General features: G+C 39.6%; 1 protein-coding gene across 9 annotated transcripts in view; it reads right to left on the bottom strand.

Moving 5' to 3' along the window:
- Window positions 1-24,235, bottom strand: part of LOC130930261 (adhesion G protein-coupled receptor L2-like) — a 236,617-nt gene that overhangs the window by 54,367 nt on the left and 158,015 nt on the right. For 7 of the 9 annotated variants that reach the window (XM_057858087.1, XM_057858091.1, XM_057858088.1 and 4 more), the window contains exons 8-10: window positions 22,040-22,225; window positions 16,078-16,116; window positions 8,839-9,022 (exon numbers count right to left, since the gene is read on the bottom strand). In XM_057858087.1, coding sequence (XP_057714070.1) covers window positions 8,839-9,022; window positions 16,078-16,116; window positions 22,040-22,225 — 409 coding nt within the window. The remainder of the gene's footprint in view (window positions 1-8,838; window positions 9,023-16,077; window positions 16,117-22,039; window positions 22,226-24,235) is intronic. The other 2 variants (XM_057858090.1, XM_057858092.1) reach the window with 1 other exon arrangement.

Genomic DNA, 24,235 nt, shown 5'->3' with positions numbered 1-24,235 from the left:
GCAAAATGTATTTTGCCATGTGGCTTTTTTGTGGCCATGTGGCTAGATTAATTTTGCCGTGTGGCAAAATTGATTTTGCCATGTGGCATTTTATTTTTGCCATGTGGCAAAATGGATTTGCCATGTAGCATTTTTTTTGCCATGTGGCGCATTTGGCATAGCCTGACTTGGTTGCCAGTTGAATGACAATGCGCAGTAACGCTAAGTGTATGGTCAAAAATCACAGCCACATGTTTTTCTGCCATTTAAAATGAATGGAAAATTTGGAGGTTAATAGCCGTCATTGGCATAGCCTGACTTGGTTGCCAGTTGAATGACAATGCACTGTAACGCTAAGTGCATTGTCAAAAATCACAGCCACATGTTTTTATGCCATTTAAAATGAATGGAAAATTTGAAAGTGCATAGCCGCCAATGGCGTGGATGGCCTGGAAAACTGCCATAAACCCCAAAAAATGCCACATACCCCCCCAAAAATTGCGACAAACTAAAATCCATTTAGCCACATGGCCATTTCCACTTTTTGGTTCTCGCTGTCTCTCAATTTAGAGGTTCTATACAGTCTATCACAGGGGTCGGGAACCTTTTTGACCGAGAGACAAAACACCCAACATATTTTAAAATGTGATTACTACTGTATATACTATGTTCTGTTCCAAGCTTGTCAGGTCCATTTTGTGAATGTATTTGAACGCATCACATGGGGACGAGAGTGATGATGTCATGCTCAGCTTTTATGAGCAGTTGCAGAGTTGCGATTGAAATAAATCTTGAGAAAACAATAACGAAAGCCTAACATCGTTAGATGGGATGTTACCATCGTTGCTCAGTTGCACACTCACCGCCTGGAAAATAACAAATAAGAAACATGGTGTAGCGTTGCGTGTATTTTTTCTGCAAGTGGAAACTACAAAGAGACAACCAGGGGGACGTGTGCATAACAGTGGCCGAGATAGGTAAAGCCTCTCAAGGCAGCCATTTCGTGAGTGCCACTCTCCTGGAAGTGGCGACAATTTGACAGGCGAAAAAGACGTGAAAGTGAAACCGATTGGGTGTCTGTGTGAGTTGGGGTACAACACAGTTCACTTTCGTGGTTTAATTTTCCCTACGCATTTTTTTTTATCTACTCCAGTTTGCTCTGCGCTGAGTTGGGAGGGGCCAGCCCTGCTGCTAGCTGAGCGGAGACTTAACACGGGAGGCAAGCTCTGTAACAACCTTTTCCGTGCAATCCGCAGAGGGAGGAAAACCAATGGGCACCAAATTGAAGCATATTATTGCGACGCACGGTTGAAGTGTCCAGGATCAATGTGTGAATGCACCATCAGCTCATCACAGCACATTCACATCAAGCGAGCCGGCAGTTCCACATTTAAGATTACGGGTTGGCAGAGAGCCAGATGCACTCATCAAAACAGCCAGATATGGCTTGCGAGACATAGGTTCCTGACCCCTAGTCTATAATATCATCAAAAGCTTCAGGAAATCTGGAGAAATTTAACTCTAGGCCAAAAACCAACATTGAATGCCTGTGACCCTTGATCCCTGAGGCGATCACTGCATTGAAAAACCTGCATAAATTTGTAATATGTTCCTGCAATGTACGCTAAGAAAGATTTCAGAAAACCATTGTCAATTAACACAGTTTGTTTTCACATTAACAGATGCAAGTTAAAACTCAAACATGAAAAGTGAAAGAACATATGAGAAATTCCACCGGCTTCTATTAGGCCTGAGATTATTTCAAATGGTCTGTCACAAAGTGGAAAAGTGTGTTGTGGTCTGACGAGTCCATATTTCAAATTTGGAAATCACACATTTCATGTCCTCGGGTTAAAGAGGAAAAAGACCGTACGGATTGCTATCAGCGTAAACCTCAAAAGCCAGCATCAGTTATGGTTAGTGTCCACGGGATAGGTATATTGCTCATCCGGTGAGGCACCCACAGGTTTTGGAGCAACATAGGCTAGCATCTAAGCAATCTCTTTGTCAGGGATAGTGAGAAGCCTTACTCTGCTGTGATTACAAAAGCCTGCCTTCGTAGTTAACGCGTGAGGACTACTCAGGTTTCCTCCCACATTCCAAAAACATGCATGTTAAGGTCATTGAGGACTTTAAATTGTCCGTAAGTGTGAATACAGTGGGGCAAATAAGTATTTAGTCAACTACCAACTGTGCAAGTTCTCCTACTTGAAAAGATTAGAGCGGCCTGTAATTGTCAACATGGGTAAACCTCAACCATGAGAGACAGAATGTGGAAAAAAAAAAACTGAAAATAACATTGTTTGATTTTTAAAGAATTTATTTCCAAAAAAGAGTGGAAAATAAGTATTTGGTCACCTACAAACAAGCAGGATTTCTGGCTGTCAAAGAGGTCTAACGTCTTCTAACGAGGCTCCACTCGTTACCTGTATTAATGCCACCTGTTTTAACTCAGTGAGTCACACTCCAAACTCCACAATGGCCAAGACCAAAGAGCTGTCGAAGGACACCAGAGACAAAATTGTAGACCTGCACCAGGCTGGGAAGATTGAATCTGCAATAGGTAAAACGCTTGGTGTAAAGAAATCAACTGTGGGAGCAATTATTAGAAAATGGAAGACATACAAGACCACTGATAATCTCCCTCGATCTGGGGCTCCATGCAAGATCTCACCTTGTGGCGACAAAATGATAACAAGAACGGTGAGCAAAAATCCCAGAACCACACGGGGGGACCTAGTGAATGACCTGCAGAGAGCTGGGACCACAGTAACAAAGGCTACTATCTAACAGAATGCGCCGCCAGGGACTCAAATCCTGCACTGCCAGACGTGTCCCCCTGCTGAAGAAAGTACACGTCCAGGCCCGTCTGCGGTTCGCTAGAGAGCATTTGGATGATCTAGAAGAGGACTGGGAGAACGCGTTATGGTCAGATGAAACCAAAATAGAACTTTTTGGTAGAAACACAGGTTCTCGTGTTTGGAGGAGAAAGAATACTGAATTGCATCTGAAGAACACCATACCCACTGTGAAGCATGGGGATGGAAATATCATGCTTTGGGGTTGTTTTTCTGCAAATTGACCAGGACGACTGATCTATGTAAAGGAAAGAATGAATGGGGGCATGTATCGAGAGATTTTGAGTGAAAATCTCCTTCCATCAGCAAGGGCATTGAAGATGAGATGTGGCTGGGTCTTTCAGCATGACAATGATCCCAAACACACAGCCAGGGCAACAAAGGAGTGGCTTCGTAAGAAGCATTTCAAGTTCCTGGAGTGGCCTAGCCAGTCTCCAGATCTCAACCCCATAGAAAATCTGTGGAGGGAGTTGAAAGTACGTGTTGCCCAACCACAGCCCCAAAACATTACTGCTCTAGAGGAGATCTGCATGGAGGAATGGGCCAAAATACCAGCAACAGTGTGTGAAAAGCTTGTGAAGAGTTAGAGAAAACATTTGACCTCCGTTATTGCCAACAAAGGGTACATAACAAAGTATTGAGATGAAATTTGGTATTGACCAAATACTTATTTTCCACCATGATTTGCAAATAAATTCTTTAAAAATCAAACAACGTGATTTTCTTTTTTTTTTTTTTCCACATTCTGTCTCTCATGGTTGAGGTTTCCCCATGTTGACAATTACAGGCCTCTCTAATATTTTCAAGTGGGAGAACTTACATAATTAGTGGTTGACTAAATACTTATTTGCCCCACTGTATAATGAATAGCAGTTTGTGCACAATGTGAATGGCCGATGACCAGTGCAGAGTCCACACCACCTTTTGCCCAAAGTTGGCTGAGATAGGCTCAGATTGCCTGTTGGATGGCTGGCTGCAGATGAAATACCCAAACAGGAGGAAGTAGTCAACTGACTGCAAATCGGAATTCACTTCAACCTGTCAAAATTGTAGCTCTGCAGTTGGTGCCCTAACAGAACAGTGCCAAAAAGGTGTGTTGGGCTATCGTCTTTAGAATTCAACACACGCCAGTTGAAAGGAGATATCAACGGTAGAGTAGAACAAGCATCTCCTCTATTTTCCTCCTTAGGGGATACTAAGGGCAGCTAGACAACTGTGTTTGTTTTTGTCATTTCTAGACTGCTTCGACTCAAGGAAGCAGAGCTGAGAGTGTCAAAAAAAGTAAGCACCCGTGAAGACAATAAAACCCTTTTTCTAATGGAGGCAGCGGTTCATACACTAACTCTCAATACACTGAAAATTGTAGTGCTTGGATACACAACCGCTATAAAAAACCACCTCCAACCACCTCTACCCTATTGACAAGTTCACTTATCAATTGAGTTTGTTCCTCATCTGGGAAAAAAAACCCTTTTAACCAACAAAAATGTGAAATCAGAACATCTTGCTTACAAGCATATTACGGCAACTACTAGTACATTTTTACAAGCCTACTCAGCTTTCAACCGTTGCAACAAATGATATTTCAAGATTAACACACACAATGCAGTCGATCCCACAGTGGCATAAAAATAAGTGTAGCACGGCATGCTCCAGTATCTCTTTTTATTTTTAAAATGTTTTTTTTTTTTTTCATTTGAAAAATAAAAATCCAAATATTTACCATAAATATGACTTCACTAAAGCATTTGCGTTGGTTAGTAGTGGTAGTTAGTTTGAATAAAAATATGCTTTTGACTCTTCAATTCACCTTTTGTCTACTGGCAGGGCTCCAGACTGCTCCTAAATGGGGGCATTTCACCCCTAAAATTTGACACAACGCAAGTAAATTCGTCATCTATTTGCACCTGTGTGTAGAATTTTTGTAGATTTAAATTTTATTTAAAAACATTGAACTTAATTGTTGAGGGCAATGTGCAAATAAGTTGCTTAAGTATTGCATTGATCAGTAAAAATGAGTGGAAATGAACATATCAACAGGTTCCTCCAGCTCATGGGAAGCTAAATTAAGGACTTATTAAGGTTGTTTGAGACCAACTTGACAACAAACAAAAATTGTGGACAGGGGCAGGCACAACAGGATGTCAAGTAGTGTGATTTAGTCATTGCTACAAATCAATCCCAATCAATCGTATGACATCCGACAAGTGCAGCCACATAAACAACAGGGTGTATCGAGAAATGATATCATTTGATTTATGTTTTATTCTCAGCACAAAATAAACATTCCTTGTAATAGAACTGCAAAGTCTAGACTTTTCTTGAATTCCATCATTTTGACAGCGCCGTTTTTTAGGTATACTTGCGTGAAATCTCGCAAAAAAACTTACAAAATCAGTGCCATATCGCTCTCGGAAATCCTAGATGGGACGAGTTTTGAAAGTATTAGCATTTAACATAAAAAACAGCAGGGCTACAGACTGCGACCAAATAGTCAAATCTTGCGACTAAAATTAGAGACAGTACAAGTGTTTTTTTCTACTCGCACATGCGCGACCATTACAAGTACAGTTTTTTTTTTTTTTTTTTTTTTTTGCTGACCAACTCCTTCATGGTTAAATCCACTAGTTGGCAGTAATGTAACAAGCTGGTTTGCCAAAGGAAAATAGAACAGTAGAAAAAGAAGGTGGGGGTGGGCGATGTGTGGAGCGGGTCCGGGGCTCGACAAACAGGAGGCGATCAGCGACGGCGAAACGCGAAAGTCATTACCTTTAAGCTGAAAGCCAACACATGGGACGCGATGTGACGGCAAGTGACAGTGAGAAGCACCGCCCTCTGCCTGTTCGTCATCGCTCGTCTCTGATTAGCTATGAATTTGGAGGGCATTTTAAATTTTCTGATCTTTTCTGAGTGCCAACAACTTTCCATACTGCTGCTCTTTTATTTATGTCCCGAAAATCATGCCGAGAGGTATCATGATTTATGTGCTGGTTGCACACTGCTAAATGATACGCTCCTCCATGTTGACAAAGTGTGGCGTGTGGATGTCAACTTCCGGGTTCGTCAGTGTCCTCACAGGTGATTTGTAGATCAATAAATCCATTGATGATTGGTTGTAGTGCCAGCTAATACTGACAGAAATAGAACAAAATTCCCATATTAACCTAATAGATTGTAATTTTACATGTAATACAAAAGCTACCATCTATAATATTCCTTTTTTTGTTTTTAATGGCCTTTCTTCGGCATGCCACATTGCCTAAATCGTTTGACCCACCGACAATGTTCATACACCAAAACAACTAGAATTCTCGTGACGCGGGTTCTCTTTGGTTTGACCAGTGTTGTTAATCTTACTTTAAAAAAATTCAGTTACCTTAATGTAAGAGTAATTAGTTACTTGACAAAGTAACTGATGTTAGTTTTCTTTTCTTTTTTTTTTTTTTCATTCAAAAAACAGTAAGCTTTGCTATGTTTGGAAGTCAGTTAATGTTGTGAATCAACTGTTAAAGTTGATAAAATTGCTCCCGTTATTGCATTAGTTCCCTTCTGCTTACTTTCAATATGTGAAAGTTTTAAAACTGTTTCATCATTTAATGATAGATTCAAGTCAAGATTTTGCCAATTTAGGAGTATTTTAGATAAAAAGTTACTGAGGTTCACTAGGATGGTTGTCTACAACAGAGCCTTCCTGAGAAGTCTAATGCTCTAAGATGGCGGCTGTTTACTAACGCCGGGGAGTCTAACATTTCGAATCTAGTTCTATATACATGTTATCTCTACCGTAGCATCACGTGGGCGTAGTTTTTAGGCTATTGGCTACATCAGGTATTACTGGAGCCAACTAGCATCGCGTTTGCAACGACGTCACAACTCCCTAACCTCCTCCCCACTCCTGCTCTGCTCTCTCGTCTCCGTGAGTCTGTGTCTCTCAGACTTTGCGCGCGTCATTCAACCAACGTAATAACGGATGGTAACGCACGCCTTTACATCCTCAGTAACAGTAACAGCGTTGCCAAGATGAGAAAAGTAATTAATCAGATTACTACTGAAAAAATAACGCCGTTAGTAATGCTTTTATTAACAAGAGTGGGTTTGACACCCCAAAAAAATGACCTTTTACCCAAAAATGCGGGTTTTTTAAAAAGAAAAAAAAAGGGAAATTTCAAAATGCTACTTGTGCTACAACTTTCGTCCAAATCACATATTTTATACATCAAAAAATTCAGGACACTGAGGGGCACAAATGCTCGAAACAGTTGTTTGTTAAATACGTACGGTGCGGCCAAAATTTGCCAAAAACATACCCATTCATTTTCAATAGGCAACATTTCCTTTTTTTTTCCCAATGACCCTATTCGCCATTCGCTCCAATGGCACAAAACTTCCATTCACTTCTATTGATTTCCAACTCAAGTGACCCGATATCAACAGAAAGTTACCCCTCAATGCCCCAAAATCAATAGGAAGTGACCCGATATCTACAGGAAGTGACACTGGAATGCCTCAAAATCAACAGGTAGTGATCCTGGAATGCCTGCAACCAACAGGAAATATGTATAGGAAGTGAACCCAAAACACCCCAAATTAAAACAAAGGTATTTAGAGGATGTCAGAGATGAACATGAAAATCAACATGAAATGACCCGTTTTACTAAACTATCATAGCAAAGCTACCATAGCAATTTCTCCAGATGATGCATTTTCTAGTTTCTAAGTAATCTACTGGTTGATGTCATAACTGATAGAGAAAAAATATACCGTATTGGCCCGAATATAAGACAGTGTTTTTTTAATTGAAATAAGACTGAAAAAGTGGGGGTCGTCTTATATTCGGGGTCTAGACATTATACCCATTCACGACGCTAGATGGCGCATTGGCAGTGTATCAAATACTTGTTCTCCCCACTGTATCATTGAAGCAATGTTCTGTCATGACAGATCTCAGATACTCTCAAGTTTAACCAGTTTGCATTATTTTTTTTTTTCCTTATTTAGATTTGTTTTCAATACTACAGTTACAGTTAGACTTCACTTTGATCGTGAATGCAGTTATTGCAATTTTGTTGTTTTGTCACAATAGATTGGTTTATTTACATTTCAAAACCAGAAGCCATTCATTTACGAATATGAATGCACTTTAGTTTGCATATTTAAATGTTATTAAGATTTGAATGAGGCAAAATAACATGCGTTTTCGTCTCAAATATATTGTTATAATCTTTTGTTTCAGATGTACTGTAATTATTTTCTGTATAAAAATTAATTCGGTGTTCAAAAAGTCTTTTTTCAAACTTGAGTCTTGAAAAAGAGGGGGTCGTCTTATAATCAGGGCCGTCTTGTATTCGGGCCAATACGGTAAATTCATAAGTTTGTAGTTTTATGCATTTATTGGGAAAGTATTTATCAGTTAAACCGTGAAAATTACAGGAAAACTTTGCATATCGATTTACAGTGTGTGCCCCTGAATCTTCTGCTTGTGCCCCTAAAATTTTAAGTTAGGGACCACTCTGCTCCGAGTAAAAAATGTTAGTCTGGAGCCCTGACTGAAGTTCTCTCCCCTGCAGAGAAATAAAAAAAACTGTCAGCAGCTCACTGAATAAAAAAAATAATTAATGAGAGTTTGACAGAACAAAGCCGCCGATCAGCTCGGGTAACTAGCAGTTATGGGAGCTTGTGAGGGAAAGTAATCCCGTGCGAGTGGAACAATGTCCTTCAAATGGTGTCTTTGTTTGGTCTGGGAGTCTGTTCCCAGTTCATCCAGCTACACAGCGCTCAATGAGGCGACTTGCCTGATTGAAAATCAATGAGGTAGAAGGCTTACCTGGCTGATATCACCTTGAAAGGAAAAGAGAAATAAAAAGCGCCCGTGGAAGATTGTGCTGGTCTTTAAGCGGCAGAGACATTTCCTTTCACTTAAAGTGGCGCTCAGCCAGCAGGAGAAGTAATAGGCAGCGCATCTGGAGTGACAGGTGTTCTCGCTGATTGGCACACCACTTACCGATGTTCTCGGCGGGCACTTTGACGATGGCCGGCTCAATGAGGTTCTCGGCGAGGACGAAGGAGCCTTCCTCCAGGGTGTCTAGCATCATAGTGGCGGCGTGTGTCTGTTCTGTGGAATTCATGTCTCGCCACGACTTCAGAGCCTCGGGCCTGAGGAGATTGTTCACGGTGTCCACGATGGCCTGTAACCATGGAGACGCGTAAAATGTCAGCCACGCACATTCTCGCCGTCGCAACGCCGGGATTTAATAACAAAACGGGGGAGAGAGGGAGGGGTGAATGATAAAAAGGGCATGCATGGCCGACAGTGACAACAGCTGATATATCGACAAAATTATGACCCGAGATGTGATGGGAGTTCAGGGGAGGGGAACTCAACTGCTCAACATTCCGTTGAAGGAAAACAAAAAGGAAGCGTCTTTTACCCTTTCTCTATTAGTTTATTGAATAATAATAATGACAAATTGTTGGAGGGGTAACAAAACCCCCACTGTGTTTTTCTGCACTAGTAAAAAAAAATCCCTGTGAACAATATTCTTGTGCCCGTAGTGACCTTGAAAGCTATTTTTCCCCCAAGGAAGGAGGGCATTACTGTCAAATCCGTGTCCAAAGTGGCAGTTTGAGGGAAAACGCTGGAAAGCGATCGCCCTGTTTTCAATGTCAATCCTTTCATTTCCTGCTTTGTGATAAGCTGGAAGTAAGATAAACATTCCACACAAGTATCGTATGTTGATAAAACAATGCTGACCCTGGCAGCTCCAGTTCACACCACTCGTTTTTTCTTTTTAAACATTTATTTCTATTGTGTAAAGTGGCACTTATCACAAATAGCAACTGATAAGCTCAAGAACAATGTTTATATGATATGTACATTCTAACAGATGTTATTTTTTTTTACCTTGTTGATCATCACAAGAATTTGTGTTTATTTCTATTGTTAACTACGACAGTGATCAAGAATCACTGGCGAGAGGAGCAAATGTTGCCGTTGTTTATAAAACATGCGTGCTGCAACCAAACGTTGGGAATTTTTTTTTTTTTTTGACTGTGTGCATCATTTCTACTCATTCTGTTGAGTTCTATTGTGCAGGGTAGCAGCTTAATGAATGAATTTTAAGGTAAGTGATCGCATAGTTTTAAGACGTGCGTATAAATGTGTGACTGAGACTACGTCTACACTATGATGGATCATTTTTTTGCTTTGTACATTCGGACAATATTTTACGTTTAAGGTGCGTTTATAAACGCTCCACTCATGCACGGGATGACTGCATTTGCACAGATTACGCATGCACAAAATGGAGTAGTCTCGTGTGTGAGGTCATTGTCAGCACGACTCACCTCTGAACCGGAAGCTTATCCTAAACTTCATTATGATATTGATGGGACACGGTGCACGGGGCCGATTAAAAGGGGGCCAACAGTGTATCACAAAAGTGAGTACACCCTTCGCATTTCTGCAGATATTTAAGTATATCTTTTCATGGGACAACACTGACAAAATGACACAATGAAAAGTAGTCTGCGTGCAGCTTATTTAATAGAGTTAATTTATTTTCCCCTCAAAATAACTCAAAATATAGCCATTAATATCTAAACCCCTGGCAACAAAAGTGAGTACACCCCTATTAAAAAACGTACATCCTTAAATGTCCAAATTAAGTACTGCTTGTCATTTTCCCTCCAAAATGTCATGTGACTCATTACAGGAGTGCTGTCAGCATTGCTGCAGAGATTGAAGAGGTGGGGGGGTCAGCCTTTTAGTGCTCCGACCATACGCTGCACTCTACATCAAATTGGTGTGCATGGCTGTCACCCCAGGAGGAAGCCTCTTCTGAAGACGTTACACAAGAAAGCCCACACGTCTCATCAGACCATAGGAAATGGTTCCAACAATCCATGTGCTTTGTTGACATGTCTTCAGCAAACTGTTTGCAGGCTTTCTTGTGTACCGTCTTCAGAAGAGGCTTCCTCCTGGGGTGACAGCCTTGCACACCAATTTGATGGAGAGTGCGGTGTATGGTCTGAGCACTAATAGGCTGACCCCCCACCTCTTCAATCTCTGCAGCAATGCTGACAGCATTCCTGTAACGAGTCACATGACATTTTAGAGGGGAAATGACAAGCAGTACTCATATTGGACATTTAGGGATGTACGTATTTACTATGGGGTGTACTCACTTTTGTTGCCAGGGGTTTAGATATTAATGGCTATATTTTGAGTTATATTGAGGGGAATATAAATTAACTATTATATAAGCTGTGTCAAAGTGTCATTTTGTCAGTGTTGTCCCATGAAAAGATATACTTAAATATCTGCAGAAATGCGAGGGGTGTACTCACTTTTGTGATACACTGTATCTCCATCAAAGCTGACCGAGTGGAAACACAGACAAAGAGCTTTTTACGTTGAAAATTCTTATGAATAAACGTTTAAATCTCCGAGTTCTTTATGGATTTGGACGTAAAACAGTCTTGATTCTTTGTTAAAAGAGCAAAGAAACGGACAGTTAGCATTTATTTTACATAAATATGTCAAATATGCTGCTGGTCTTTAAGCCACTGAAGCGCCGCCTTATCACGACAAAGAGCTTTTTCCGTTGAAAATTCTTGTGAAAAAAATGCATAAATCCCTGAATTCTTAATTAATATATATGGACGTAAAACAGTTTCGATTCTTGGTTAAAAGCAAAAAACACGTGCAGTTCGGCATTTATTTTACGTAAATATTTCTAAAAATGATGCCAATGCCGTGGTGGCTAATTTCTTCCTTTGATTTTTTTTCACAACGTTTCAAAATTCATGCATGGTATGAAAAATATAATAATTACCTTTAATCCTCGAACAAACCACTCCTGAGACAGTCCTTCCTGTTTTTATGCGGTACAGCTTTCATACTTTTTCTACCTACATCCGGCGTTAGAACGCTGCGTGGGTGTATTTGAGTATAACTCCTCTTGATGTGGGCAGGCCTCCTACTTGAAGGCGTGGCGCAGTGTATGATGAATGTGACCCGTCAATATCATTATGTAGTCTATGGCTTATCATTTTTCGGCGTTGTTCGCTGTCTTTCCCGTACATATTCAAGCGTAAAATTTACAAGCTTTTACAGCTGCAAAAAAAGGAGCCAGAAAGCCGCTTCTGTACTATTCACCTCCATTGTTTATGATGCTGCAATGCCAAACAAAAAATGGCAATGGCGCGCTCCATGACGTCACTTTCTTTGGCTCTGATTTTTATGCGACTACTCGGGCTACACTAGGCGGCGGGTCCGTAGTTTATGAAATTATCCATCCTAAAGTAGACGAAGCCTGAGTGTACTATAGACCTTTGCTTGACTCTGTGGAATATTTCTAGTCATTACATCCTGTTTATTTCGATTTTGTCTAAAGTGTCCTTTATCATGAATAAGTGCTGAGAGAAGCAATCCAATGAACTTCAAAGACATTCTGCATTGTGTGTCCGAGCATCAATGTACATTTTCTGTTGTGTGGATTTTCTCTCGTCATTCGGTTAATTTCTACTGTGCAAGGTGTCAGTTATCGTGCATTAATCTAATAACTTTTTTGTTGATTATTCGTACTTGTAGTTATGTAGATCTAATTTGTGTAAGGTGGGCCTTATCTTTAATAGTCGACATAAGAGCTTGACTCATTCGCTGCCTTGACAGCAATGAATGTCGAATCCATATAGCTGGGTGGGCAATCATTCGCAGTGATTGCATGACCTGTCTATGTTGCATTTAAGACAAAATTTCCAACATAGGGTCAACATGCATCCAAGTGACAATTTAACCCGAAGTGCCATTTGCTCCAACGTGGAGCATTACAATGATAGTAATTAACTCCAACTAGCCCATGCTCGTAATTCCAATTAGTCATTGCTGTGATTATCCAAAACACTAAAATGACCCCAGACGTTTGGTTGCATCCGCTTTCCTGGATATAATGAGAATACTGATCAACCAAAAGTCTGCTGTAATGAATGATTAACTACGTCTGTATCCAGATATTCAAGCTCGGAATGACCTTGCAGAGAGCTAGCTGTGTGTTCTTGGGTGCGAGTGTGTGTTCTGGGGAGTCAGGCTTGATTACAAGGTTGGAGACAACCAGGCGGATTTACAGTATGCCCCCCACTGGTAATGATCCATCCTCAAGGGAAACTGGAGGTTTTCAAACAGCATTTTTGAATGTAATGATAGAGAAAACACCACAGTAAAATCGAAAAGCTTTGTGCCTACAATCAAAACATTGCATTGTTTTATGTTTAAGTTCTTCTGCATGATATTCGGCTCATGCCATAAAATGAATTGTAAACCAAGAACACCTAAAGTTTGTTTTCATTTGAGATATTCAACCAATCAGAAAAGGTACAAATTACAGTTTACGAGACTAATATTCTATAAAACACTAATAATGGCATTTGTAATTGTCTATCTAATGACCTTGCTAAAATGAAATTAACACCGCATTTTTGTGGCTTTGTTTCAAATGACTCAACAAGTTTAAAGTCTTGCAAAAAGCATACCACAAGCCCTCCATGTCTGCTCATCAAAGGCTCAGCTGCACTGGGTTTGCTTGCGGAGATTTGTGGTCGAGCATGAAGCAGTTACACATTTTTATACTTTACCTTTTCTTTGTAGGAAAGATCTGAATATATGTAGAGTTATCCTGTATTAGATGCACAACTTTTCAACACTGTGCTTGTGTCATTTGTGTGAACTCTAGGGGTGTAACGGTAGACAAAAATCTCGGTTCAGTACGTACCTCGGTTTTGAGGTCCCGGTTCAGTTCATTTTCGGTACAGTAAGAAAACAAAATGCAAAATATAAATGTGCTAGTTGTTTATTACACACCTTTGTGCTTTCAACAATTGGAACATTAGCCTATACAATGCTAGAATTCTGCTCAAAAAGTAGCTGGTATTTAAAGATAATCCAACAACAATTTGCCTTTCAGACCCCGCATATTGGTCAGCTTTCTTTCTGAAAGAAAGAAGAAAAAAGAAGTCCTGTGCTACAGAGAAAAGCAATCCCAATGACAAATATTTTAACATGTATTTTACAAATAAAATGCCTGAATGAATCTTTTTTTTTTTCTTATAAAAAGGTTTTCTAAAGCTTTATTGGTGGATTTTCTCAAGTTAAAGCGCCACACAGAAATTAATAAATTTAATTGTGTCAGCAGGATCTGTGTATTATTCTTATTATTTAATTACAGGTGTTTTAGCTCATTTCAATTTATTTTATTTAAATGGGCTATTATTTATTTTATTATGTGTTTATATTTTACAAAAATGATGTAGTATTCATTTATATTGTATATTTTATGTTGTATATCTTTAGTTTCTATGTGAAATTAGGGGCCGTTTACATGGTGACTCTCCGAGAATACAAACAATTTCAAATTTGCATTTGCGTCTCCATTTGAACAATGTCGCAATTCCGCATGAAAATGATGTAGTATCCATGCCAGGCCCTAGGGGGCAGTACAGATTTACAGGGCGACAAAGAATGATGCACTTTGACCCCACCAAGCTCCCTCAGCCCGGAAAAAAATATGCCCGCCCACTCGAAGCAATGTCATTTTTCTTTTGTTCAAAAAGGCACAAAAATTGAAACGTTCAACATATTTAATTTAAAAATATTATTACAACAATAAATTAAAGCCGACATTCCGCCATATTTGCTGTTTTTAATGTTTAGTGGAACCACTGCGCACGCCCAATGTGACGTGTATGAGTGCTGACGTTAACGGCGCGTTCTCCCGCCGCAGGAGCCTTTGATATGCATGCCGAGGAAGCTCCCCCCTCAATTCCCCGCAATCGGATTCTTCCACTTTGGAGGCAGGATTCAGAATTTTTCGTCTTCGCCAACACCATATGCACGCGAGGCGAGTCCGATACTCAGTCATTGCGTCTTTGTGTCACAAAGTTGCCATGTAAACTGCCCCTTAGTTCCTACTTGTTTTGTTGTGGTAGGATGCTTTTGTATTGAAAACGGGGCCGTGTTGGTTATTATTATAGCAGAGAAGACAGCAGTAAATCAACAAAGACAAGTCAACTGTGCCCCGATCTACCACTCAAGAGATCTGATGGACTCAAAAAGTGGGTTACGATTGCATATTAGTTTGAAAATCGACCGGATCCACCGTATTTTTACACGAGTGACTTCCGGTCTGCCCGATCCTAGCTACCGGTAGTAGTATTGACGCAGGAAGGTCGCGTCTCGCGTCAAATAATAAACTCTGCCATTCTTTTCGCGTGCGTGTGTTGAGCCGCTTCTGGGACGCGTCTAACACGCGGCCGCACTGCAACTGGTGTGCATTGGCTGATTGACTTTAACGCCCTCGTTTCACTGCGTTCTCGCGGCGGTCATGTTGTCGTGCCGTTGACGTTTCTGGGTTATACTGTCCTATCGTGTTGGTTCCATCATAGTGGAGAAGACGGAGTAAATATAATCTACACAAAGAAACTGTAACCCGATCGACTCAAAGCCTCGAAAAGTAAGGGTTACATTACATCAGAAACTCGTTCGGTACGCCTCCGTTCCGAACCGAGCACCACGTACCGAAACGGTTCAATACAAATACATGTACCGTTACACCCTTAGTGAACTCGTACAAGAAAAAGAAATTTGTTTAGTGTCTGGTAGGTGAAATAGATTTACATTATTTTTTATAAAACAGAAACCCTAATAGGCCCAGAAATTAATCCCAGAGATAAAGCATCATTGAACAGAGAGACAATTTTTCATTTGAGTTTTGATGCAACAAGGAGGGGTTGTGAGATGAGATGAATTGTATAATGTAAGCAAGTGAAAAGTGAAGCACAATGAGACTTTGATCACACTTCTGGCTGACAGGTTGGCGCAATTACGACCGTGGGAAGGCAATTATTCACACAACGTATAAAGAGTAGAGAAGAGAGAAGACGCTGTGAGAAAGGAAGCATTAGAGTAAGTGAATGTGTGTCCATGTTTGCGTGTGTGCCGAGAGTGCATACGAGGAGAAATGAAAGAAAGATGTAGTGATAGCACAGAGGAGGACAAAGATGGAATGATATTGACATCCGCAGATGGAAAGAGTTCACTGGGAGGAAGCCAGGCACACAGAGTGTAAAACAATCATGAAAATTATATAGTAAGTTGGATGCATGCAGCTAAGCAAGGGGTTAGGGGAGAAAATAAAAAGAAAGTTAAAAAAAAAAAAAAAAACATGTAAAAGCTTTCTGATTGTACCTTCATGTACGCCCTGCATGTCTTCTCTCGCTTTTGAAGCTTTTCCACCCCACCCCATACACACACACGCACAAACAAAAGAAAGATGGTAGTGAGAAACAGGAAGTGCCACATCAGGCCACTTACCATAAATTACAAGTGCTAATGAGAAGAAGAGGGTGGAAGAAAGAACGTCTTATAGAGGGATCATCTCAAAACGACACAACACCTCTAAACACCGTGACGTGAGAAGTGAGGGGGAAAAAACGACGAGATTCGGATTTGGGACACTCCTAGTTAGGAAGGCTTTAGCATACGGCGGAAGCCAGAGGATGACAATGTGCCATGCTTATTTGTAGCTTATGCCAAGAAGAGAATAATGGCATGACAAACTCCTTTGTGGCTTTTTGGCACGTATGATTCGTCTGCTTTTACCTAATTGAGTACAAATCACCAACGGCACTCTCACACAAGTATACAGAACACACACGGAACACAACAAGATAAAAATATTCTTTCTCTAAAGTGTGTTTAAGTCTGAAAATATACCGTTATACTATTAATTCTGCTATATCAGCAAACTCGGAAAAACCTAGGCAATATATCCTAAGCAGGATGAGACTAAACCAAATGGAGCAAAATGCAGAAATTATTCATTATGTCCTGCTTTGTGCTGTCAGTACCTATGAATACACAGATTAATTGTGGTTTTTAAAGTGCCTAAAGGGTAGTATTTAAGGAGGATACAGGCAATATATCATGGGTACAATTTATCTGTCAAACAGAAAATGAAAACAAGAAAATCATTATGTAAGCAATTACTGCATTTTCCGCACTATAAGGCGCATCGGAGTATAAGGCGCACCTTCAATTAATGGCCTATTTTAAAACAGTTTTCCTCTACTCGTAGTCCCGGGCTACGACGTACCTGTCTTATGTGATTTTGACTTTACGAAGCAGGGGTCTTGTCCGCCATTTAGTCTCCAGTTTTTTTTTGTGTTTTTTTTTTAAATAATGTTGACTTTTGTTTTGTGATGCATGCTTTTATTTTGACGCAGGAAGCATAGAGCAGGTAGTACTTCCACTTGCGAGTAAGAGCATATGTACACACGAAGAACGTAATTCACACAAAGGAGAGCACACGCGCACACAAGAGGAAAATCAAATTTGCTCCCACTAAGAGGTTGTGACGTCAAGTTAATGACAGCTGCAAGCCTGCGCGCACATTTGTTGCTTGTAAAGCATCCGCAGAGGCAACACTTGGATATAACACTTTTTGTACTGTTTATTGTGCATTGTCAATTGTGGTCAAATACAAGGGCGTAAGTTTGCATAGAGACGGTAGGGACATAACACTTTCAACTTTTTAGGATGCTGAAATGGTCCCCACCAAATTTTAAGAAACCTTATTTGCATTATATAATGACTTGAGTTATACGGATAATTTAGATTGTCTTTCCATATGTTTGTAAGGATAGAATGAACCCTAAAATTATTAAGTCAATTATTTTCGTTTACCCCTTTTCACTTGCTGAATGTGCCAGTCCATTTCTTTTCCCTCAAACACACATTTGATTGGCCGATGACTTCACACCCCAACACACACATACTCACTCATTCACAGCCCCGATAGAAATGCAACATGTCGACATTATGGCGCCTCCTCCGCCCTCTTCGGAGAGGAGGGATATTAGAAGCTTTTTCGGCCAGCAGCAGCAGCAGCCACGTTACTGCTGTGGAGTTGGGGAACACACCACTAATTTTCGCACCGAAAGTCCGACTTGCATCAGAGTTAGCATAACATTAAACTGTGTGAATTTGCTAAGTTGCAAAACTCGGGTAGGAAGCTGCTTAAAGAAAAGTGTGTTTGTGTTTTCTACCGTTAATGTTAATTAAAAAAATGCTTATCAATTAATTAGGTTCATATTTGTGAGAAATGTAACCCTGACCTCCGTCCACCTAATCTGTTTAGTCTTATTAATATCCCGTCCCCAGCAAAAAGTGTACATGCAGGTTATGCTGTTATATCGTCCCAACCAATATCGAGACCAAACCTACGTCCTTGGTCAAATACTTGCGGCAAGTTTATGTGATTGTTTTTGATTATGTGCTAATCGTTTGTGTGGATTGTCATTGCTGTATCAGCAGCTAGTTATAAACACAAATTTGAATTGCTGCTATTTAAGATTAAACTGATTTACTTTCATTTTTATTTTCGTTCATGAGCAGCTGAATAAACCAATCAAACCACTCGGACGTCTGACATAGTCATTTCAGAGGTTAGCTCGCTGTCTAGCTAGGACTTAGCTCCAATGTCTTGGCGAGGACAGTGCAATGACTTATAATCCGTGTTTCTGGATAGTTATTTTGTGATTTGTTTTTTTTTTAGGGGTACTTAAAGGGTTCATTCGGATTTATGCGGAATTTCGGGTTACGTCGCCACTCGTTCGTAACCCAGGGACTACCTTGGGGCACACCGTATTATAAGATGCAGTACTGGTAGTAGTTGCAGTATTTGGGGTTGCGTTATACATCCACTAGATGGAGCTGCGCTAAAGAGAATGTCATGTCATGATTAATCAATATTGATCCATAAATAAGGTGTAGTGCTGCAACGATTAATCGATTAACTCGAGTAATTCGATTATAAAAAAGCTTACATTTTGTTGCTTCGAGTATTCATTTAGAGTGACTTTGTAATGGTTTGTTTTCAAAGTGTTTGTATTTAGTTTTATTGATTTTGGGTGGATACAATGCCCTCTAGTGGCAGCAGTGAATATGACATAACTCCTTAACATGGCTAAATCCAGCTGATCCCTGTTAAAAACCAACATAAAGTAAGTTTTTGTATTAGCTATTTTTTTAATTTCTTCATTCATAATTTAACTCAAAGGTATATTTAGCCGTTTTATGTGGGAATATGTTTTTGAACGATTTGTTAGGAGCATTGTAAAAAAAAAAAAAGTCAGCATTTTATAGCATTTAAGATAGCAGACTTTTGCTAAGCGAGTTAGCCAATTGTTCTCTTGTTTTATTAACCCTAACCCTTTGAGGCTAAGCTCAGGTATTCAAATTTATTTTTAAATGAAAGTGCAATCCTGCATCGTTTGAAAAAACACTCAGGAATTTTATTTTGCATTAGCATTTAGTGTTCTTTTGAAAGTGCAAACTTAGCAAGCCTTTGTTTTACATCTCCAATTCTGCAACGCATTAAATGTTCCTAATCTGATTAATCAATTATTCGAACTAACTAGTTGATGGATTAATTGACTACTAAAATAATCGATAGCTGCAGCCCTCATAAGGTGCATCGGATTACAAAATGCACTGTTAGCTTTTGAGAAAATTGGAGGCTTTCAGGTGCGCCTTGTAGAGTAGAAAATACGGTAACTCTATAAACTTTAATACACTAGGTAAAAAAAAAAAATACTAACGTGTGATAGTAAATTTGTAGAATGGCTTATAACAAACTGTCCGAGTCACTACCATTTTTTAACAAACAATTTGTAGGTGTTTGGTTCTTTAGGGACATGGTCGTGTAAAAGTTTCTGACATACAGGCGTGTTACTTGGCACTATTTAACAACTTGAAGTCCTTGTCAACGATAATCTGACTAAAATACATGAATAATATATTGACAAATAAATATGTAAAATAAAAACTGTTAGATGTCATATTACTAAAACTAGTTATGTGAAAAATCGAGTTATAGTGTTGAAATTAATAGGGAAACTAAAAATCATAAAAATTTCAATTCAAATAATTGTGATTCACTAGTTACCTATTTTGTACTACTTAAAATGCCGATAGATTCATACTTCGTTTCAAATCATTTTTAATGACAAGGACTAGTGTAGATGATTAGAAAAGTTAGATACCATTATTAAGTGACAAATTTTTCCCCCAAATGTTTTAGCTTTTTTTTTTTTTTTTTTTAACTACCTGATTGGCCTAGAAGAAATCACATATTTCTTGTGCTTTGTCCTGAGGCATTTGGCTTTGATTTTGGCTTCCTTTCATACCAGAAGATTTGACTGCCTTATAGTGAGCCCTTTGATTTTTTTACTTACCAAATAAGGCTCCTTGCAGTATAAAGTGCACCCTGTTTGTTCATGGCACAAAATTAGAAGACTCACTCACGAGATGCAATCCCGCAAAGGAACGGGAGTCACTGGGTGCCAAAGAATGTTTACAGATTAAGTGGCGTCTGAATAACAATGCGTTACTTCACAAGTGTCAATCATCTCGCCATGTGGTGGAGATGGAGGAACATTACGTTTAATGTGGCGCGCAACTCCTTGCTCAACTTTTGTGTGGCATCATTCATTGAGTGAATGTCTTTAAAATTTTGAATTCTCAGAAGATTGGAATCTATTTTGGGTCGATTTTAAGATATCAAATATGGTTCCTTGACATACAGTATACACCCATAATCTAAACTATTATTATTATTATTGTTATTATTATTATGATACCTAAAACACATGGTTCTGATGCTTACAGTATACATTTTGGGTCACATTAATGCAATTAGATGTGTTTCTTTGCTCTATAAAGAGTTGTGAGAAATGACATGACTCTGCTGCCTTGTAATGTGGCATCTATTTTGGGTCACTTTTGTCCAACCAAACATAGTTGAACTGCTTTGTAATGAGGCAATGGGTGACTGTTTAGTCTAAAATAATCAAATTTAGTTCATTGATAAATAATGCGCATTCATTTTGGGTTAACTTCATGTGACCAAATAGGGGTCCTTCTAAATGGCTCGGCGAAATCACATGGTGCTTTGTGTCCAATTTGGGAGAGGCAGCGAGAACCAGAAGTGATATTTGCAAAAAAAATTTTTTGAAAAATGCCACATGCAGAATCCATTTTGCCACAAGGCAAAAAAAAAAGCCTCATGGCAAAAAAAATGCCACATGGCAAAATCCATTTTGCCACATGGCAAAAAAATTGCCACATGGCAAAATCCATTTTGCCACATGGCAAAAAAATGCCGCATGGCAGAAAAATGCCACATGCAGAATCCATTTTGCCACAAGGCAAAAAAAAACCCATTTTGCCACATGGCAAAATCAATTTTGCCACATGGCAAAAAAAATGCCATATGGCAAAAAATTGCCACATGGCAAATCCATTTTGCCACACGGCAAAAAAATTACCACATGGCAAAATCCATTTTGCCACATGGAAAAAAATGCCGCATGGCAGAAAAATGCCACATGGCAAAAAAATTGCCACAAGGCAAAAAAAAAATGCCACATGGCAAAATCCATTTTGCCACATGCCAAAAAAATTGCCACATGGCAAAATCCATTTTGCCACATGCCAAAAAATTGCCACATTGCAAAATCCATTTTGCCAAATGGAAATTACCACTTTTGGTTGTCGGTCCTGATTTGGGTCAGTTGTAAACAACCACATATATTTTAATACACTATGAAAGACTAGGATGAATTGCACAGTTACCGTATACTGCTTTAGAGTAAGATGCTAGGCACCCATTTTGGTTCAATTCTAAGGCACCCATTTTAGTTCATTTCTAAGAATCCCAGTAGTTTCATGTCTGATAAAGGGATGGGACAAATCGAGTGCTTCTAATTTCACAATTACAATGTTTTACTACCTTTGGTCAGTTTAATCCCACCAAATCACCTGTAGTGACTTTTGATATCCATTTTCCATTTTTTTAAAGTACGTAACCTAAAACAATGCCTTTTACGACAACGCATAATGAGGTATCACACACTTTGTATTTCTAATGGTTTAAAAATGAGCTGTTGGGCATCAATTTGGACTCGCCGCATCCAAACTGACGATACCCATTTTATGCTGTTATTCTTCAAGTGTGTGCTTGAATGCAAAACAAGGGCACGCGTCGCCTTGTGTTTGAATTTATCGCCCCACGTCCTGCCATTTATCCCTGCTGGGGTAAGACGTGATGGTCACAATGGGCCGTAAAGAGGATAACGCGTCACAGTACCTTGTTGAAGCTGCGTCCTGCAGAGTCCTTCTCGCTAGGCCTGAGCTCCTGCAGCTGAGCATCCAGGATGTCTACCAGCTGCTCCATGAGACGCACTGAGGAACTCACGTCACCGGCGAATACGGGGCCCTTCGTGTATAATGATAGCTCGTTGGCAAGGTTGGCTGCATTCTCTCCGCTTCGGATCTGGACGACAGAGTTAAATGTCGTAAGCGAGGGCTCACGGTTGAGTTTCCACATTGTGTTAGTGCCGTGTGCTTGTGCACCAACACAAATAAAACAATTCCTCCACAATTGGCTCTAGTTCATTACAATACAAAAAAAAAAACAGGTACTAGGGCTGGGCGATCTGGCCAAAAAAAGGCGATTCTTTTCACATTTTTTTTTAACCTTGGTTTTCATTTTGTTGCTTTGTTTTGCTGGTAGTTTTTATACAATAACATTGTGTATTAGTATTAAACTAGTGGGCACATGAAAAACTGAAATTATTTTGAATTTTAGTGCACAATATGTGCTATTTTCTCTTATGTTTGTTTAGCTTTACAGTTTACTTCACCTGGAGTATAATGAACCACTTGGAAACCACCAATATTGAACGTCTTTTTGAGGTACTGTTCAAAATCTGCCAATTTAGTAAAGTTTGCATACGCATATAGTCAGGTAAATAAGATCACTGAGATCTAAAAATTTTTACAATCTTCCATCTTAAAAATGGCCATCTCAACCAGGTACTATTGTCATTACTTCGTAGAAATAAACTAGGGCTGACTGTCAGTCACCTTAATATAGTCTCTGCTAAGACTGGGAACCTCTTGGTACCTCACGATACGATACGATTTGCGATACAAAGCTCACGATAACGATGATCTCACGATATGGCGATTATCGATACATTGGTCAGGAAATCATTCTAGGATATTCTACAAACAACCAATAAACAGAAAAACAAAGTTCTGCTGTAAATTGGAATGAGTTCATCACTAGTAGACGTCCAATCCATTTGAAACGGGAGGGTGGCAGCAAATGAACATTTGTTCATTAGCTGCCATCCCTCCCACAAACGAATTGAATGTCTATGGCGGTCGGTGGCAGCCAATGCCAGGCAATGAGGTAATTTTGGGCCATTTAAGGTCATTTACCTGTTGATTTTCAGTTACTTTCTGTTGATTTTGGGGTATTTTAGGGGTCTCTTCCTGTTTATTTTGAGTTACAGAACAGGAAATGACCTGGGAATCACCCAAATGAATAGACAGTGACTTAAACTCAACAGGAAATGACCTGTAAATGCCCTAAAATGAACAGCAAGGACCTGTAAATGCCCTGAAAATCGGACAGAATGACTGTGAATGCTCTGGTTTCGAATGAAGGAACATTCCCAGTCTAAATGGATTGGGCGTCGAGCACCGTCAATGCAGCCTTAGCGTTAACTGAGACACTATTATGGTGGAAGATTTTGGTAGCAACTTTTTGGTTCCTTTTTTTTTTTTTTTTTTAAAACATTGACACCTTTTTGAAACTATATCTCGATTCTTGGCAGGAGCATATCGATAACCTTTTGAGATACAAAGTATCACGATATATCACCATGTCGATATTTTGTCACACCCCTAGTCTCAGCCAATGACAGCCATATGCCCTTCTCAGACATTCGGTGAACTCCGGTTAAATCCCAGGGTTTAAACGGGTAGCCCTTATGTCTGACAGCGACTTCCCGGGTCGACTGACACGGACGTTAACTTGGTCACACCCTAGTAGAGGTGGGAATCTTGGGGCACCTAACGATTCCATTACGATTTAGAGGCTACGCTTCGATTCTAAATCGATTCTTGATGCACCTCCCCCCACCTCCCCGCTTTTAATGTTCTGTACATTAGTTCCAAAATTGTTCAAAAATCCTCTCAGGCTAAACCAAACTACTGTTTCAGTATCAAGTTAAGAGTTCAAAACAGTAAATAAAATACTCAAGTCCCATTTCTGTATCAGCAGCTTTAAACTATATTCAAATGATTTAATGTTGTGAATCAACCGTTAAACTTGTTAAAATTGCTCCAGTTATTTCCCTTCTGTCTACTTTGGACATGTGAAAGTTTTAAAACTGTTTCATCATTTAACGATAGATTCAAGTCAAGATTTTGCCGATTTAGGAGTATTTTAGATAAAAAGTTAGTTAGGTTCGCTACAACACAGCCTTTCAGA

Source organism: Corythoichthys intestinalis, chromosome 14, assembly GCF_030265065.1.
Source record: "Corythoichthys intestinalis isolate RoL2023-P3 chromosome 14, ASM3026506v1, whole genome shotgun sequence".
In the NCBI taxonomy this organism is placed as follows: Eukaryota; Metazoa; Chordata; class Actinopteri; order Syngnathiformes; family Syngnathidae; genus Corythoichthys; species Corythoichthys intestinalis.
This window is presented reverse-complemented; position numbering and strand designations above follow the sequence as displayed.